Raw genomic sequence first — 13,491 nt, forward strand, 5'->3', positions numbered from 1 at the left:
CCTAAAACCCAAGCCCACTTTATACATAACTCAACACTTGTTTTCATTTAGTCATTTTTCAAGAATGATCTGTCATGGAAGCTGAGAAAGGATTTGTTATTATTCCAAAGAATTTCCCAGGGACTGTTCCCAATTCTATAAAATCCATATCGCTGACAGCTGCTGCACCTTGGTGGCCAACTTGTAGCGCATTCTCCTGTGTGGCCTACAACCATCAAAGATGCCTCCTGGTCCATCTGCCAGAGCTTTTACATATCGATAGGTGCATTATTTATTATAATTTAATTTCTCCTTTATATCAAAGGGCATGCTATCGATTTTTTTGGAGTTATATGTTATTTATAATTTTGAGTTCAGGATAGCTAAGAGAGCTTTCCAAAATATACTTGAGCCTCAGTACTCGGATCCCCACTTTGCCCATTCTCATACATGCTAAAATGTAGCTGTAATTACAAATCAATACTCTTGGAGCTCTCAGGGTCATTTGTAAATATGCACACAGTGGGGAAATTTTGAATTGCCCAATGTGCACATTCCCAGCTGTGGCTGAACAAGGTGACACCTGCCCTTGTTTCAGCTCTCATAATGTAAAGGAGTGTCATTTTTATGCTCCACTGAGTGCCATATTTTTTTTGTTTGCTTTTTGTTTAAAATGGCCCCAAGCATAGTTCTGCAGTGCTGTCTATCTAGTGTCCTAAGCAGAAGAGGGCTTCAGAGTGCCTTGTAGAGAAAACACAGGAATTAGGTAAGCTTTGTTCAGGCCTAAGCTGCAGAATATTAGCCATGGTTTGATATTAATGAGTCTGGAATGGTATCGAAATAAGACATTTTAAAACAAAAACACATAAAACAAAGTAACATATTGGTTATAATTGTATGTGTTATGTATTGACTGGTTGACAAAAATATTAGGACCAGAGGCTCATAGCAGCTAACCCTGCATTTCCCCTAGGAATGGTGGCTTGTATTTGCTAGTCTGATGCTTGTGGTAACTTTATTGACCATAACTACCACAAATAGCAAGGATCAATTATAGTTGTTATGAAAGGGGGTGCTGGGTCTGATAGGTTGAGAATCACAGCCTATGGGAGGCAGTCCGAGAGGCAGCAGGAAGAGGAGCTCCGGGAACATGCACTGGATTCATGGTGTCAGTTAATATACGGCTCCACTGTCTGCTCTGGGCATTGACTTGCTCTTTTCCCCTGTCTGCAGAGGCACTCTGTGCCCTCGTCAGCACTGGTGGCCAGTCAGCACTGGCTCTGCATTTAGGAGCCTCTGTAACAGCAGCTTTGGGATGGTAAAATGGGGCTCCCCCATGACCTAAAGAACTTGTGGCCTGCCGTTGTCATGGTATATTGAAGACCCTGGGGCTTTAGAGTTCACAGGGCATTTCCATACAGCTTCAGTGACACACCTCACAGTGTTTCTGGGACCTACCTGACTCACGATAATTAATGGTTCCCCCTTTCATTCTCAAAACTCTCATAGTTTGGGTGACAAATTAAATAGTCATCCTACCTAGAATGAACCTAGGAGGCAGGCAGCAGGAGGCAACCACACCCACCTCACTGATGAGGGAATTAAGACTTAGGGAGATGCCTTGTTTTCCCCAAGGCCCCAAGCTGAGGGGCAGCAATGGCAGAATTTGAAGGTGGTCTCTAGTCTCCATATGCAAAATGTATTGGACAAACTCCACTTGCTCTGCCAAGGAGAAGGGCAGGGGGCGCCCACCTGGTGCAGCTCCTCCAGGGCCCTCTTCTCCTTCTGGAGCTTGGCGATGTTGTCTTCACGAAGGGAGAGGTCTCCTGACAGGGTGCGGGCCTTGTGATCCAGAGCCTGGAAACAGGCAGGGAGAGAGAGGGGGCCTTAAAGTGGGAAATGGCCTTGGTGGGGAGGAGAGAAGGAGCTCTCCACCTGCCTGACTGCACCCTGGGTTCTTCAGAGAGTTTGGGAAATATCAACACCAGGGGCACGTCCCAGCCCACCCAAGGCTGGATGTCAGGGGTGGAGGGGAGCAGGGAAAACCAACAGTTCAGCCCTCTTCTACTCAAACATGGTCCTCAGGCATCAGCAGCGACATCACTAGAAACAAGGACCCTTCAGGCCCTGCAATCCTGCCAACTGCACCTTACCCAGCTTGTGAACCCCACCCACCTGCAGGGCAAGATGGGGGCCTCAGGGCCAAGGGCCAGATAGATGGCATCAGGAGCCAGGGGAGCACTGGTGGGGTGCAGAAAATGCTTGTTTGGGCAGAATATCCAACATAATGGTGGCCCTGTCACCATTATGAGAAGAGCTCTCTGTCCCTCACTCAGCTTCTCTGTCCTGAAGAACTTTCTACAATGATGGGAGTGTTCTCTGTGCTTTCCAATATGGAAGCACTTAACTGTGTGGCTGTTGAGCATTTGGAAGGTGACTAGCGCAGCTGTGTTTAAGTCCTCTCAAATTCATTGAAGTTACACAGTCCCACGTGGCCAGTGGCTAGGGTACCGGGCATTGTCACTGTGGGGACTTTAGGTGTGGCCCCTGCAGGTGAGTGGGCTAGGGGAGGAGCTTGAGAGGAGCATGGTAGACCCAGGAAGTTGCTCACTTGCTTCTCTTTTTCTGTCTTGGCCAGCGTGGTTTCCAGGCCCTCCAGGTCCCTTTTGAGGTCACTCAGCTCCCCCTCCAGCTTGCGCTTGCTGGCGCTCAGCGAGGCCGATGTGCCCTCCTCCTCCTCCAGCCGCTCCCGCATGTCAGAGATCTGGCTCTCCAGCTCCATCTTGGACTTCATCATCTGGGTCAGGCGCTCCTCTGCATCCATCAGGTTCTCCTGCTCCTGTTGGAAGAAAGGGTCCCTGTCAAACATAGTCCAGTTACCCACAGGGACTCAAAGGGCTATCCCAAGACAGTGGACAAGCCTCAGGCTCCTGACCCTCGGCACATGCCCTGGGGGTTAGTGGAGGGGCCTGGCTGTCTCTGAGCTTCTTTTGTGAGATATGTGACAGAGCATTGTCTAGGAATGTGGTTCCTGGGCCAGCAGCAATAACTTGGTCTGGAAGCAAAACTTTATATCTTGGTGGTCCTGGGGATCAACCCAACAGCCAGCCTCACACAAGCTAGGCAAGGTTCTAGTACAGAGTTATATTTTCAGCCTATGGAAGCAAATTTAGGCCCTGCCTAAGTTCTGCTGCATCTGAATCTGCATTTTAATGAGACCCGAAGTTATCAGGGGAGCTTAAGTTTTCAGCAGGGTGGCGTGGAAGTCAAGGGAGTTCAAGCTCCCTATAATCAGTCATGTTTTGCCATTGTATCTGCTGCCCCTCCTGAGTGTCCATGTCATGTGTCCATGTCACCATTCCTGGATAGACAGTCTTCATGCGCTGGGCCCATAGTGAAATGGGCCCAGCTGGCTGAGTGTGCAGATAATTCATGGAAACTTTTTGGTGGTTGTATCAGTGGTGATATGTAGTGAAGGGAAAGAGAAGGCTGTGGAGTTTCATTGTAATGAAGGGAAAGCTTCTCAAAGAGCTCATTCTCTCTCCCTCCCTGGGTCTGACGGAAGCAATCCCCAGGACCCCACATACGGCCTGCAGTTGGATGGTGAGGTCCTTCTTCTCCTGGCTGAGTGTGGCTGTCTTCTCCTCCAGATCCTTGACCTTGTCTACCAGTTCCTGAGCCTTGGCCATGGCATTCCTCAGCTCCTCCTCCTTGGCCTTCATTTCCTCCTCTTGCCGAGCCACATTCAGGAGTGGCTTGACCTGGGCAATAGGCAACACTAGAGTGTTAGGAGGGTGGGCTTTGCCAGGGGCCTAGGTGATGGGCCATGGGGTGTCTGCCTCAGACTTGACCTCAGAACACCACTGTGGTTATAGTTTTGCAGGAACAGTGCCTCTCTACAGATGCTATCAGTCCCAGTTCCTTGCCACAAAGTACCTCTCTCCCCACAGAGAAGGCCCGTACTTGATTAGGACCAATTCTCCCCCATCCCTTGGTACTAGGGATTGAACCCAGGGCCTCATCCTTGCTATGCAAACCCTTTACCACTGAGCTATATCCCCAGCCCTTTAGGACCAATTTTTAGAATGCTCCTTAATCCCAAGAGACATGAAGTTAGATGTTCCTCATTATGCAGGTGCCCCTATGTGTACCTTTGCTATGTCTTTTGGGTACCTTCTGTATACTTTCTTTCTCTCATATTCTCTCTCTATCCTTTCTGTTTCTCTGTCACTTTGTTTCTCTGTGTGTCCCTCTTTGCTGCCCCCTGCTTCATCTTCTTTATAACACAAAGTCCCAACTCTCAACCTGGCCTCCCAGGCCTTCCACATAGTAGCTCCTGCTTATCCCATGTGCTGGCTTGCAGGTATTCCCTGCCTCTGGCCCATGCTGGCTGTCCCCATGTCTGTAGGGCTAGCCATTCTTTACTGTTGGGCAGTTGCTGTTGGCCTGCACCACGACATCTATCTGGACCTCTCAATTCCCTTGGCACTTCTTACCCTGCATCAGAGTGCCAGGGTCCTGAGGTGGCATCACCTATATTCCTCTGTCCTGTTGGTGTATGGACCTCTCAAAGATCTCCCTTCTACCCCTCCTGCTCATTCCATACTGAAGAGAGCCAGGGACAAAGGCCACCAGGGAGCATAATAGATCCATTTCCAAGGATGTCAGACACTGTAGAAATGGATTTGCCAGGCAGCATGGCCTCTCAGGGAAGACAACAGGTAAAGGTGGGGATCTGGGATGTCACAGTGGCCATGTGCACATTGGAGGTCATCATAAGCACCACAACCTGCAGCCATGCAACTCTTTTTAACCTGTGAAAATGGATTCAAGTGTTGCCTCCCCCACCCCACACACATTGACCCATCCTGTCTGGCTTAGTTAAATAAGATTAGAGCTTAGTTAAAACACTTAAGAGTAAAGGATTTTGAAAAAACTAATTAGAATAGGACCTTGATCTGTCACATTTAATTAGTGAGGAGCAGGGAAACTCCCAGCCTCAACCTCCTCCTCATCTGTTGTCACTGTGTCCTGCACAGGAGGACCCTTAAAGGCTGTTGATCTAGATATTCCAAAGGGTGACACATATAGTAAGGGGCAGGAGATGAATCCAAGCATTACATAAAAACCCTTTGAGCTGGGCATGGTGGCCCACCTGTAATCCCAGGAGCTCTGGAGGCAGAAGGATTGCAAGTTTGAGGCCAGCCTCAGCCACTTAAATGAGATCTTGTCTCAAAATAAGAATAAAAAGGGGTGTGGTGCTGGGGTTGTGGCTCAGTGGTATAGCACTTGCCTAGCACGTGCATGGCCCTGGGTTCTATCCTTAGCACCACATAAAAGTAAACAAAATAAAGGTATTGTGTTGAACTACAACTAAAAATCAAATATTTTTTTGAAAAAAAAAAAAGAATAAAAAGGGTTGGGCTAGAGTTGTAGCTCAGTGGTAGAGCACTTGCCTCGCAAGTGTGAGGCTCTGGGTTCAATTCTAGCACCACATAAAAACAAATAAAGGCATTGAGTCCATATACAAATAAAAAAGGGGGGGGGGGTTGGGGATGTGGCTTAGTGCTTAAATGTCCCTGGGTTTAATCTCTAGTACAGTAAATACATACATACATACATACATAAATGTAGCTTACAAAGATGCTTCTAATCCCCAGCTCTTTTTTTTTATTTTTTATTTTTTATTTTGAGACAGGGTCTCACTAAGTTGCTTAGGGCCGTGCTAAGTTGCCAAGGCTAGCTTTGAACTTGTGATCCTCCTGCCTCAGCCTCCCAAACCATTGGGATGAATGCCCGACTATGCCCCGTAATATGTTCCTTTTTTTTATTTTAATATTTTTTTTAGTTGTTGATGGACCTTTATTTTATTTATTTATATTAGTGCTGAGAATTGAACCCAGTGCCTCACACATGCTTGGCAAGCTCTCCAACACTGAGCTACAACCCCAGCCCCTGATATGCTCCTTTTAATGGTGGCTCCACAGTAGACATGAATGGACTCCCACATGGTGGAATGGCTTGTGACCTCCTGCGAGGGTTGAGAGCCACCTGGCTGCTCACAATGCCCTCACTACTGTCTTGGGAAAACCTGGGAAGGTTGAGGTCCCATTCCATTATTTCCTGAGCTCCCTCAAGTTCTGAGGCCAAGAACTCACTGGAAGGATTTAAATAGCCACAACATACTTAGGGGCATCTGGTTAATAACTCAAACTACTTTTGGGGTGGCGTAGGATAGGGTGGGTGGGGGCTCTCTCCATCCTAAGTGATTTTATTTAGAAGGATAAGATGGAAGGTGGGAAGGCACAGCATGATTTTTCTTAGGTTCTCATTTTCAGGCTGTTCCTGCAGCCTCCCAGCCTCCCTCCCCGAGGGGCACCGCTGCCCAGGATCCAGCTTTTCCCTACTTCTTCAGCCCCGGGCAGCAGCTGGCTCCACTGTCCTGCCCCCCAGCCCTCACCTTGTTGTATAGCTTCCACCAGCCCCACAAACGCAGCTGCAGGAACTTGCGCACATTCCGCTGTATGACTTTTAGGCCTAATCTGAAAAATAAATCCAGGATTTCATGAGTTCAAACGTGTCAGGGCCTGGTCTCCCCAGGCAAGAAGTTTGGGGCAGAGAAGCCCACAGATTTATTTTCTCTAGACACTAAAGTACTTTCTCAAGATCCAGCATTGCCTTCGTGGTCTGGGGCAGCGAGACTCAGGCAGGGATCCAAGTCCCGCAGTGGGTTAGGGGAGGGGAGGTGGACCCTGATGGAGCTCGAGGCTGAGATAGACCCCTGGTTTACTCCTGCACTCTCCCTCCTTCAGTTTTCTTTTTTTTTTTTTTTTTTTTAAAGAGAGAAGTGAGAGAGAGAGAGAGACAGAGAGAATTTTTAATATTTATTTCTTTAGTTTTTGGCGGACACAACATCTTTGTTTGTATGTGGTGCTGAGGATCGAACCTGGGCCGCACGCATGCCAGGCGAGTGCGCTACCGCTTGAGCCACATCCCCAGCCCCTCCTTCAGTTTTCTTATCAGAAATCACCCACTAGTCTCTGAATCCATTTAATCTGCAAAGTTTCTGGAACCCACCCTTTCCCTGTCCTCTGTGGCTTCATTCAAATAGACTGTCATTCTCTGAGGGCTTCCCCCATTTGTTTATATGTATGAGGGTCAACATCCCTCCTCTTGGCCCCTAACTGAGGTGTCCTTGCCTTCAGCCAGGGTCACAGAGGACCTGCTAGTGGGTAACAGTAATTCATAACTAATACTATGACCACAAAGAGCCAGAGTCAACCACAAGTCAACTGCCACTGACCCAGCAATTTTTAAATGATCACATTAGGGAAATGATGAAAAAAACAAATTCCAAGGGTAGGGATTTGGAATGAGAAACATTGAGTTCTGTTCCCGATTCTATATCTGGTCCAGTTCCTTAACCACTCTGACATTGGTTTCCACATCTGTAAAATAGGGGTGCTGGTCCTACCACATCCCCCTACTGAGCCAACATGTAGATCAAGTAAGGCAAAGGCTGTGAACATGACTCAGTAGGTTGGGGAGAGAAGGGTTTGTATCAGTTGCTCTCTGTTAGTGGTTGAATTGTGTCCCCCCCACCCCCTGGAAAAGATATGCTGAAGCCCTAACCCCCAGTGCCTGTGAATGTGACCTTCTTTGGAAATAGGGTCTGTGCAGATATAATTAGTTAAGAGGAGGTCATGTGGGAGGAGGGTGGTCCTTAATCCAATGTAACTGGTGTTTTTATAGAAAGAGAGACAATGAACCAGGCGTGGTGGTGAATGCCTGTGATCCCAGTGGCAGGAGGATCACAAGTTCAAAGCCAGCCTCAGCAATCGCTAGGCGCTAAGCAACTCAGTGAGGCCCTGTCTCTAAATAAAATACAAAACAGGGCTGGGGATGTGGCTCAGTGGTCGAGTGCCCCTGAGTTCAATCCCTGGTATGAAAAAAAAAAAAGAAAAGAAAAGAGGGGGACAGTGACATGGCCCCACAGGGAGAATCCCAAATGGAGACATAGGTAGGGATTGGCATGATACAGCTTTGCAGCGAGGGAACACCTGGGGCTACCAGGACTGGAGGAGGCAAGAAAGGACCTTCCCCACCCAGGCTTCAGAAGGAACATATCCCTGTCCACCCCTTGACTTGGATTTCTGGCCTCCAGAACCATGGGAATAGCACGAATTCCCATGGTTTCAAGCACCCAGAGGGCGGTACTCAATTATAGCAGCCTCAGGAAACTAAGACAGCCCCTCAGTGGGGTTCTGGGCACTGACAAGGACATGAGCATCCACCCTTCTCCCACCATGTGGTATAGCCGTAGGTGCTAACCACCTCGTGTGCCTGTGGTGCTCCTTCCCTGTGGGTGTCTGTGAGTGCTACCTTCGTTCCAGCATCTTCTTGAACTCCACCCTCATGAGGAAACCCCGAAGTCGACACTGCAGCAATGTCATGATCTTGGCCAGACGCTCGTCCCTCATGTCCTCAAGCTTGGCCAGGATGCCCGCTCTGAAGAATACCTGGAGAAGAGGCACTTGTCTGAAAAAAAGTCCAGCCGTCTCCCGATGGCAGCTACTTGGGGAAGTTTTAAATCAAAGAGCCATCATGTCTTAAAATTAAGAGACTGCTGGTGCTGGTGCTGATGTTTAAGTTCCCTTGGAAACAGGGGCCAGGTCTGGACACCTCTGCCAGCATTAACATCAGCTTCCTCTTGTCAGTGTGTCCCTGGCTTCTCTGGGAGTCAGCTGGGCTCCAGTCCCAGCTTTGCATTTCCTAGCTGGGTCACCTTGGACACATCTCAGCCTTAATTCCCTTTCTGTGAAATGGGGATGCAAATCCCTCACTTAGAAGGTTGCTATAAAGATTAAATGAGATAATAGGTGGAAGAGTTCTGCAAGGCTCCAAGTAAAATGTGATGGATTCTTATATAATATGATGATTTCCCTGCAGCAAGGGGCCTTCTTTCTTCACCATCATGTAAAGCAGACTTTAGACAGAATCATTGCATCAGCGCCCCATGGGATCTGGGTGAAGGGAGAGGGGGAGAGCTTTGGGGGAGGGGACTTAAATTTCTCATGAAAATAAGATAGTTTTACTAGGGCTACGCGGCTTCAGGCTTCAAGTAGCAGTGGGTGAGTGGGACTTATCCCCAGGAAAACAAGGTCAGCTTTGCAATGTCTTAGAAAGAGCAGGAAACATTCACACTCAGAGAAACACAAATCAAGGTCAACAAGGCACCGTTTGCCCCAGCCCGAACCTGCAACCCTTAAGACTTGTGATAAAACAAGTATTCATCAAGGTGTAGACAGAGGGGAGGGTGAATTGGTACTAGCATTCTGAAAAACAGTTTGGCATTCCCTCGTCAAGTTGGGTGTTTGCACGTACCACAGGCCTTTATCTCAACCCTGGATGTACATCACACCTGTCAGCAGGACTTTTGAAGATGTTGAGGCCTGGGCGTGGGTGATTTCAAATAAAAGTTTGGGGATGGGGCTCAGGGTTTGGTGATTTTTAGAATTTTTAGATAATTCTAAGGCATGGCTTTGTTCCAGAGACTCTCCTATAAGGGACCACCCGCAAGGATGACCATAGCAGCATTGTTGGTAACTGAGAAAAAAAATGAAAATGTGATTGTCCAAGGACACAGGGTGTGGCAGTGACGATGAATGAAGGTCATGTATCAACAAGGATGAATCCCAGGAACAGTTAAGTGATGAAATCACATCACAGAGAAAAGTTATAGAAGTGGACACCAAGTATGATATTTCCATGAAACTCAAAACCAAGCAACACCTGGGGCAATCTGAATGTGCAAGAAAACTGTGTTTTAAAAGGCAAGGGTATGTAAAAGTTCAGAACAGGGGTTACTCTTGGGAGTGGGGAGCAAAGGTTACATTCTGGGCTTTTAAGTGGATTTGTGGGTGCTCTTTTGTTATGTTTGGTAATGTAACGTCTTTTTACATATTTAAAATAGAACGGTAGAAACTTGTAGAAGAATAGGTACGATGACCTGCATGCTGGCTTCAGTGGCCTTTCAATGTGTTATGTGACCTTGGTCAAACCTTTCTCTAGGCCTCCTTCCTCTCCAACGAGAGTGCTAATTACAGAACCCCAAGATCCCCCAGTTCCAAGAGTCTGCAATTCTACATGAGACCCCCTTAAATGAGTCCCAATGGAAAAAGAATAGGAAAGTGTCCTATCCCCCACTCTTCAAGAAACTCCTTCCAATAAGCTAGACATCACAGCACTGAGAAATTGATCTTGGTGTCAAAGTGTTTCTTGATATTTCAACACTAATTGGCATTGAGGTGTGGTCTTGGAGGAAAGCCTGTGGCTGAGCTTGGGGGCCCACGTGAGCCACCATCAAGGACAGGAAAAGAGGGGGCTGGCGATGTGGCTCAAGTGGTAGCGCGCTCGCCTGGCATGCGTGCGGCTCGGGTTCGATCCTCAGCACCACATACCAACAAAGATGTTGTGTCCGCCGAGAACTAAAAAATAAATATTAAAACTCTCTCTCCCTCCCTCTCTTTCTCTCTCCCCTCTCTCTCTCTCTCTCTCTCTCTCTCTCTCTCTCTCTCTCTTAAAAAAAAAAAGGACAGGAAAAGAGTCTGCAGGTAAAACCATCCTATTATTTGTTCTGCCCCTGCTGCCAGAGTCTGCCTGGTCTTTGGGGAGCAAAGCTGTCCCCAGGAGCCCTGCCTTTCCCTGGAACCAAGGTACAGCCGTTTGTTCAGCCAGTGACTGTGTCAGATTCTGGCTTTTAGGCCACATGGTCTAGATGCCTACTGTCCTGCCTAGTTCTGTGACATTGCCTCCACCCCCATCTCCAGGCTTTCTTAAGTTTCCCATCTGTCAAAGGTGGGTGGGGAAAGGAGTGGCACATTGGTACCCAAGGTTCTTTCAGCTCAAGTATTCAATGATTATGTGACAAAAACTCAAGTGTCCTCCATAAGTCAACACAGCACATTCTAATTACGAAGGAGGCCAGAGCAAGCCGTTCTGGCTGTGTTACAGTTCTACAAACACACAGTGTTGTAAAGCAAGCCCAGGGAGCTGGAGACTCATCCTGTCCTCATCGTGGATCCCTCAAGTCTGTAACCTTGCCTGGCACACAATAGGTGCTCTAAGAGCATTCATAGAGTGACTGGATGCATTGGAGGTTCTGTGCAGGCTAGAAGCTCTGACATCAGACCAGCATCACACGTGAGACTTGGAGAAGGAAGTGATCCACTTGTGGTCCCACAGAGGCAGGCATTGAGCCTGGTACTCCTGACTCATGTTGGGGTGCAGTCTGGTGAGGCCACTGTAGATGGGTACCTTGTACCACTGACCTGAATGGTCCTCACCATTCTGACAGGACTTTTTCCTTTTTTCCTGGAAGAGCAGGAAATGGGACAGACACAGGGTGGTCCAGGCCCCATGACTCAGGATCAGGAGGCTGCTTTGCCTGAGTCACCTGCCAGCTCAGGGACTGGGACTCCCCGTGTGGGTGAGCTGGGATTATGGGGCTTCACTATCCAGGCCCTTCCCACACACATTACCATGCTCCATCAGATCCAGAACCTCCATTCTGATAGGCTCTTTTTATTTTTAGAAACTGGGGCTTCCTACAGTTCTAAGAAATATCCTGCCATTGATTGAGTACTGTTTTGTGCTGAGCTGGGTTCTATGTGAGCTGCCACTAATAACCCCAAGTCCTGTGAAACTGGTATTGTCAGCTCTGATTTTTCAGAGCTGAAAACTGAGGCTCTTATTGGCTGAGGGGCTTGCCCAGCGACTGAGCTATAGCTTGTACTCTGAAGCCCACCTTCTTGGGGCAAAGCCGAGTGGGTGTTGGGAGGACACACCCACCAGAACACCTACCTTTGTATGTCCAATTTTGTATTCATTGGTATCCAGTTCGATGGCTGCAAGAAGCAGCTCTGAGGCCTTCTTGTTGTCCACAAACCCTTGGGGAATCACATTGGGGTTCAGCACTTGGTACCTGCCAGGAGAGAGAGGATGGTAGTTATCATCATACCCAAACGGGCAGCACACAAAGTACATCCATGCATTATCCACCGATCTTTGAGAGTCTTGCAGATAGGCATTAGGCTTGATTTATAGATGTCCAGGTTAGGCAGATGGATGATAGAATTTGGCACAAGGGCTACAACTTGGGTGTGAGTGTTGGTGTGCATTGGGATTTCGTAGAAGAAGTATTCCAAGAAATGAAGAAACCAAAGTCCTTTTCTTCCTGATAGAGCTGGGAGTACAGAAAAGAGCACTGGCCCAGGCAGAGGAACTGTCAGTAGCTCTTTCCCCAGTTGAGAACTTTAGAGGGAGGAATTTCTAATGACAAGGTGATTTCTAGTGATCTTTTTGATCCTTCCATCTGTGGCCATATGTTCTATGAAGTTGGGGTATGGAAGAAGGTTATCGCTAAGGTGAGGGTCTTAGCTTAGTTTCCCCAGGTACAGACCTTCAGACAAAAATTCATGTATAAGTCATTTATTTGGTAAGTGGTAGTATCGGGAAGTGGGCAGAAAGCCATGTTATCAAGGTAGGGGTCTCAATGGGCAATAGGATCTTTTTTTTTTTTTTTTTTTTTTGAGAGAGAGAGAGAGAGAGAGAGTAAGAAAATTTTAATATTTATTTTTAGTTTTCGGCAGACACAACATCTTTATTTGTATGTGGTGCTGAGGATCGAATCCAGGCCACATGCATGCCAGGTGAGCCTACTACTGCTTGAGCCACATCCCCAGCCAGGGCAATAGGATCTTAATGTTATGGAGGAAGATGGCCAGTATTTACACCCTGGAAATTTACATCAAATTTCCTACCTATTGGGACTTCTTCTTTTTGAAACCCGAAGAACCCTTGTTCAACCTTTTCCAGTATGCTGCTGTCAAAAAACCAGACAGCCCACTGGGAGCGGGAGGGAGCTGAGCCTTTTGTAATTCCTGAGACTTTCAGTCTTCCAGGGAAGGGCAAAACAGGCTCCAGGAGTCTAAGAATTACAGGCGCTAGTAGCTGAAAGTTGGTCCAACACTCACTAAAGCAGCCACAATGAGGCAGGGAGTCCACAATGCTATCACAGGACTCTACTGATCTGCTAGTCAATCCCTCAAACACCGAGTTCTGCGTTCTGCGTGCAAGGCGTCAGGGAGACACACCACTCACCTCTGTTTGAACTCTGGGTACTGCAGCCTGTTTGGGAAGCCCTTCCTGCAAATACGGATGCCTTCCAGGACACCATTGCAAGCTAACTGGTGCATGATCAGGTGGGCATCCACCACACCTGCCAAGAGAGGAAACACAGAATGGAAAGTCACTGCTTTGGGGTGAGACACTCCAGTCCTTGCCACCAAGGAAGCTGACTTAGGCAACTGTTCTGTCAATTCCAGTCCTCTCCTATCACTGTCCGGGGGTCCCCAGATCCCCCACAATTCAACCAGTGCTTAAAGTTTACTCCCTGTGATTTCTGGCTGGGTAGTCACCATTCTGCTTTATAAAGCAGCTAGAACATGATTT

General features: G+C 47.8%; 1 protein-coding gene across 1 annotated transcript in view; it reads right to left on the reverse strand.

Moving 5' to 3' along the window:
• Positions 1 to 13,491, reverse strand: part of Myh16 (myosin heavy chain 16) — a 53,700-nt gene that overhangs the window by 20,147 nt on the left and 20,062 nt on the right. The window contains exons 17-23 of the mRNA XM_076840325.1: positions 13,141 to 13,258; positions 11,842 to 11,962; positions 8,362 to 8,498; positions 6,440 to 6,521; positions 3,567 to 3,740; positions 2,591 to 2,818; positions 1,732 to 1,836 (exon numbers count right to left, since the gene is read on the reverse strand). Of these exons, the coding sequence (XP_076696440.1) occupies positions 1,732 to 1,836; positions 2,591 to 2,818; positions 3,567 to 3,740; positions 6,440 to 6,521; positions 8,362 to 8,498; positions 11,842 to 11,962; positions 13,141 to 13,258 (965 nt within the window). The remainder of the gene's footprint in view (positions 1 to 1,731; positions 1,837 to 2,590; positions 2,819 to 3,566; positions 3,741 to 6,439; positions 6,522 to 8,361; positions 8,499 to 11,841; positions 11,963 to 13,140; positions 13,259 to 13,491) is intronic.

This window comes from Callospermophilus lateralis, chromosome 19 (genome assembly GCF_048772815.1).
Source record: "Callospermophilus lateralis isolate mCalLat2 chromosome 19, mCalLat2.hap1, whole genome shotgun sequence".
NCBI classification, from domain to species: domain Eukaryota; kingdom Metazoa; phylum Chordata; class Mammalia; order Rodentia; family Sciuridae; genus Callospermophilus; species Callospermophilus lateralis.